The 6,090-nt window shown below is 38.0% G+C and overlaps 1 protein-coding gene across 1 annotated transcript in view; it reads right to left on the bottom strand.

The window, feature by feature from the left end:
- Slmap (sarcolemma associated protein) overlaps window positions 1–6,090 on the bottom strand; it is a gene marked incomplete in the record, with an annotated part of 149,279 nt that overhangs the window by 77,620 nt on the left and 65,569 nt on the right. The window contains 1 exon segment of the mRNA XM_005387415.2: window positions 3,348–3,501. Within this exon segment, the coding sequence (XP_005387472.1) occupies window positions 3,348–3,501 (154 nt within the window).

The following is a 6,090-nucleotide window of genomic DNA, read 5'->3' as shown; positions in this document are numbered from 1 at the left end:
GGAAGGGGAGGGAAGGGGAGGGAAGGGGAGGGAAGGGGAGGAGAAGGAAAAGGAGAGGGAGGGAGGGAGAGGGAGAGGGAGAGAGAGAGAAAGGGAGAGAAATGAATCCAGAGGTTTGTGTATGCTAGGACAGCACTCTACTACTGAGCTACAAATATCCCCATTTCTTTTTTTAAAAACTTGAAACGGTCTCGGTAGGTTTTCCAGGCTGGCCTAGAACTTTCAATGCTTCTTGAACTTAACTGAGTAGGATTCCTAAACTCAGACAACAGAAACCACAGGTTCCACACCTGCCAGAGTTCCTGCTTAGGACTGAAAGGTGTAGACATCTGTAGTTTTACAAAGTTCTGCAGTAATTCTGCTGCAGAGCATGTGTTCAGAACACATTTTTTAATGAACAAAAAAAAAAACTGTCCTGCCATCAGAAAGTTCCCTTATTATTCAACCTGGTAAAGTAATATAGTCTGTACTCAATCAATCTTGCGATTTCCCCTGGCAGCTAGAGGTGGAAGTTGGCAAGAATTCTTTTGAAATGGCCAATGATGGGGTTCCAAAAGACAAAAGACCCTAGAACTGAAGTTACTAAGAGGGGAAAATTGAATGACATAAACCATACAAATGACTGGCAAGGGCTTTAGTAATAAAAATAATAGTGCTTGGCCCTGAGCTGAGCACTTTATATGACTCTCTCAACGTTCACACCGAACACTGCCACAATGTGAACATTAAACACTGTATGGGGCAGGGATGTAGCTCAATGACGCAGCACCCGCCAGGCAAGTGCAAGGTTGTAAGTTTGATTCCCAGTACCAAAAAAAGAAAATTAAAATTAAAAAATAAACACTGTACGACAAACTATTAAGTTGATGGTAAAAGTATGATAACCACATTATAAGATGAAACAAAAAGGATAGAGAGCTAAGTGACAGTACGATAAACTAGGGAGTAACAAGAAGACTGCATTTTTCAGCCCTCCCATTAAGCCTGTGAGGTTTAGGAAAGGTTGTAAAAATCTTGGTTGTGATACAAAAGAAACTTTTGTCATATGGTAGAGGGAGATTCATGAGACATTTTATCTATTCAACTACTATGTGGCAGGTTGAGTGTGAAGATTCTATAATGAATGACAGATATTGGCTGCACTCACACATCTTGGAGTTTAGTGAGGGAGGCAAACATGAAAGGGAAGAGCGCAAGGTGCAATGGGGCATGGAGCAGGTACCTTGTCTAGCCTGGTGGGAATAAGAAAGGTTTGTAGGCACATGAAAAAGCATGTGCAAAGGCTTGAAGATCAGAAAATGCAAGGTTGGGAGTAAAGCAATTTAGTCCAGTCAGAACATAAAGCCAAAAGAAGATACCACTGACCTTGCTCATGACAGACCCTTTGTTCATAGAAGCTTAACTAAGGAACAGATACTGGTGAACAGACTCTGGGCTGAGGAGCTCACTGGAGTTATGCATATAGTTTATAAAAGTAACTGGCCCAAGCTCGGTAGCAGAAGTTTACTGTGATGGTGTGTGACTCAGAACTCAGGCTTTGAGCAATTAGTAGGTTTGGCAACCAAGGAGTGGCCAGTAGTTGGGTAGTAAGTCATAACATTCTTCCTTTCTTTTCAAAAACCTACTAGAATATAAGCCTATTTGTTAACAACGACATTTTAAATGGATTATTTTGTAGGTGCCTGACTAGTGAAATGTGCCCATATGTTAGCAAATTAAAGACTGCTTGCCTTAAGCAAACTAACGTTTGATTACCTCACTCTTTTATCAATTTATGCCTAATCATTCTCTGGGAAATGTAAGCTAAGAAAAGCAGACATTCCTTGAAGGACAGTGTAATAAAATTCTCTTCTCTGTAGGTTACACACAGTTGAGGTTCCATTTATTGAGTTCAATGTACTATCTGCTGAATGACCTACTGCCAGAGGTACGTTATGGAACATGAGATACAGGACCATCCAATGTAGGCTGTTTCCAGAATGATCATAGGTTTCCATAAGTTGAGTTCTCTCAGTAAGGAGTAATTAATAGTTTGGATCAAATTCAATCTTTCTTTTCTGGTATACAACTGTAAACAGTAACTTCTAAGACTACCCAAATTGAAATAAAAACCTAATTTCCTGAGGAAGCCAACAAAACCCAGTAAAAACACTATTACTGTTGCAATCGCACTGAGACTATATACACAAATATAGGCACAAACATACAATGATATCACCACCACCACACCCACATCTGTATGGCAGTTTCGTGATTTAGCGTACCACCAAATCCGAGTATGTTCACAGAAACTTGCCAAATTGTTCCGCAGCCCATATTAAACTAATAGTGTGATGCTGCACATTTTGGGTTTTTAATTCATTTAATTCTATGATTCAGCCATACAATTTCACACTCATAAAGTTGACAGTGAACTAGGTAGGGCCAGGAAGCTTCAAATTATAAAAATAGAGACAAATCTACATTTATTTAGCTAGAGAACTTCCAGTTTTGAAAATTTTAAGAATTAAATTTTATTTTATAGTTGTGATAGGTACTCCTAGCTGCCTACCTCCACTGCTTTCCCTCTGATTTCTTACTAAAAGAATTCTGATTTTGTTTGGGGAAACACGGTACACACAACCTAAGGAGATAAATCATAATTGATCTACGCCAATAATAGGTCTCCTTCTTTTTCTTTGCCAGTTAACTTCCTGGACTTCTTTGCAGCTATAGATAGCTATACATGTGACCTACCCACGTGGCCAGTGAGACATAAGGGGATATACATTGGCAGCATTCTTGAAAGACTATTCTTTCAACACAGAGACATACTGCGCATTTTGTCTTTTTGCTTGAGAATACTAGTATGACAAAAATAATGCCTGGAGCTGGAGGCCATCCCCTTTGGTAAGATAAGCAAAAAGCATAAAAAATCAATTTATTAAGGATGGTTGACCCTAAAACCCCGATTATATTGTTCAGCCAAAAAAAGAATAAACACTGGACCTATCCACCTCCATTCTTTTCATTAAGTCTCATTAGTTTCAATACTGTGTTACTAATAAATATACTTCGGTGCAGGCTAATCTCAGTTGGTTATCACTGCAGCTCACTACTTCCTAAGTGACGTTAAGAGTGCCTTATGTTTTCATAATGTGATGAAAAATATAAATACATTACTAATTAACATTTCAAAAATTAAAATTTTAGAAAAGCAATAAGGGAAGTGGCAGACTTAACTTTTCACTTAAAATGTATTTAATTAGCTTCTCTAAGCATATAAAAAGCATGTACTGTTTTGTAACAATAAGTAAGAAAGAACAGACAATCCTAAAAAGACAAATAATGGGAAAATTGATCCGTACCCGTACCTTTCCGTGTGTTCTCTGTCACATCTACCCCAAACTGGATAATGTCACCAGAAAGAATTTCACATGGTGGACTTTCTTCAGAGCCTCGACTCAATCTCTGGCTATTTATAAAGGTACCATTACTACTTTTAGTGTCTTGAAGATAAAACTGCAAAAGGAAAAAAAAAGAGCCAAAGATTAATACCAATAATTTCAAACTCATTTTTTAAAACTAAGGACTGTGAAGGTGAACTTTTTTCCGTTAAAAATTCTATTCATTTCAGTTAATGTTCAACTTACGAAATTAAAACCCTAAAACTGGAAGACTTAAAATCCAACTATATAAAATGGTCACAACCAAACCAGAAAACAGCTTGGCAGGTCCTCAAAATGTTAAACATCAATTTAATACGACCCAACGATTCCACCACTAAGAATTTAGCCAAGAGAAAATGTCCTCACAAAAATCTGTATGTGAATATTCACATGGCATTATTCATAATAGCCAAAAAGTGGAAACAATCCAAATGTCCATCAGTTGATGAATGAATAAGCAAATGTGGTATATCCATACAATGGGCTGTTATTTGGCAATACAAAGGAACAAAGTACTGACATATACTACAAGGATGAATCTTTAAAACATTACAGAAAGTAAAAGAAGCCAGATACAAAAGACCATATAATACTGCATTTACATGAAACATACAGAATATGTAAATCCGTAAGACAAAGAGCATGTTAGTGTCTACAAGGGACTAGAGTGCCTGGAGGGATTGAGTACTAAAGGAAAAGGATTCTTTTAGGGGGTCACAAAAATAATCTAAAATTAGGGGTGATGGTTGCCCAACTCTGTGAATATACTAAAATCCAATGAATTTCGACTTTACAAGATGAATGTTAGCCAGGTACAGTCACACATGTCTGTAATCCCAGCACTAGGAAACTGAGGTAGGAGGCTTGCAAGTTCAAGTCCTGTCTGAGCAACTTAGAGCGACCCTATCTCAAAATAATATTAAAAAGGCCTGGGATGTACCTCAGTGTGCAGGCTCTGAATCAAGTGCCAGTACTACTACCCCCCCTAAAGGTGAACTTTATAGTATATGAACCATATCTCAATAAAATTGTTATTTACAAAAGAAAAAAAGGGCAGCTAGATAAAATTCTATCTTTCCATCACATACTGACTTTGTAAATGCTTTTAGGATGTGTGTATTAAACCAAAGAAAGGAGAGCTTATCACACAAGCAAGGGCAACTGTTTTTTGGTAACATCTAGAATTAACAGCTATTAGCTAAAATAAACTGGTATCAGGACTGGTACTTCCTTAGTAAACTCTTCACGATAAAGCATATTTGAGACTTAAAGCATATTTGAAACTCTAAAATACTGGAACCATCTACACAGATACCACTTCCTAGCCTCTCAAACTTGCCTTTCATCACTTGGATAGTCTTCCCTCTTTAAAAAGGGAGGGGTAACAAGAGGCACAGGCAGCCTAACTATCACCTACCCATCCTAAAAAAAAAAAAACAGAAACAACTGGGGTCACATACAATTGACTTACTAGGAAGAAAGTAACCAATTAAAAAAAAGATGCAGATTTCTTTTCATAGTTTCCCATTCTCTTTTAGCCCTATTTATTCTAGCAACATGAATTTCCTTCCCACAGGAGAATTGAGACACTTTATATTAAAATATAGTTTATGCCATCACACCTTTATTTAACCTTAACAGTGAAGCTGTGACATCATTATTAGTTTCATTTATGAATGTTTAAAAGTGAGACTTCAACATGCAGGGACAGGGAGCATATATGCAGGGAAAGAACAGAATAAGGGCCTCACTAGGTTTTCGGGGTAATCCTGACGAGAAAGAGTTAAAACTTTACTCAGGGGAGGAGGAATTCCTTTGGGAACAATTAAAAGGATGAGGAGAAAGAGATGGAAAAGAAAGCTAGATATAGGAAGGCACCGGATACATCAAAAAGACCAGAAGCGCTGACAGGGAGAACATGGAGGAAGCCAGATGCCTGAAACCAAGGTAGCTACCCTCTCTACCTCCAATAAAATGCAAAGGATAAAAAAGGGGGAGGGGGACTGCCTAACGTAAAGGAAAACTCTCATTTAGTATATAAAAATATATACTCACACCCCTGCATATACCTTGGTTCACAAACCTAATTTGTTCTACAGTTTTGGAAAAGATGAGTATGTGTGTTTGTACAGGAAAGATGGTCATGGTTGTGTTTGCCACCTAATGCAGTTTGCAAATAAAAACAAAATTTTGTCAAATGCTGTTTGCAAACCAAACTGTTTGCAAATAAAAGCCTTTGTGAACCAACGTACCACTGTGTGTATGTCTCTATATATTACATGTATCCTTACTCTAGCCTCACCGTTTTACTGCATTAGATACACAGGCATCCCCTTACTTAAATCACTAACTCTAAGCTACTGTAATGGTTGATACACTGTGTCAGAAGCTTAACTAACTACCTTAGCAGTTCTACATCCTAGTGGTGTAGAGGACATGCCCTTACTACTCTAAGATGTTCACTGTGTCAACTTGAGAAGTTTAGAAGTTTAACTAAGTGATTCAGCAGGGGGTCAGGGTCCTTATTTTATAGACATTCTCAGCCTATACAAGAGGGCACTGATGACTGGGGATTTAGCTCAGCGGCAAAAGCGCCTGCCTGGCAAGCGCAAGGTCGTGAGTTCGGTTCCCGGTACCAGAGAACAACCAAAAAAACAGAGGG

Source organism: Chinchilla lanigera, unplaced genomic scaffold (genome assembly GCF_000276665.1).
Source record: "Chinchilla lanigera isolate Chin_1 unplaced genomic scaffold, ChiLan1.0 scaffold00029, whole genome shotgun sequence".
Taxonomy (NCBI): Eukaryota; Metazoa; Chordata; class Mammalia; order Rodentia; family Chinchillidae; genus Chinchilla; species Chinchilla lanigera.
The sequence above is the reverse complement of the archived record's forward strand: the minus strand, read 5'-3'. Positions and strand labels throughout refer to the sequence as shown.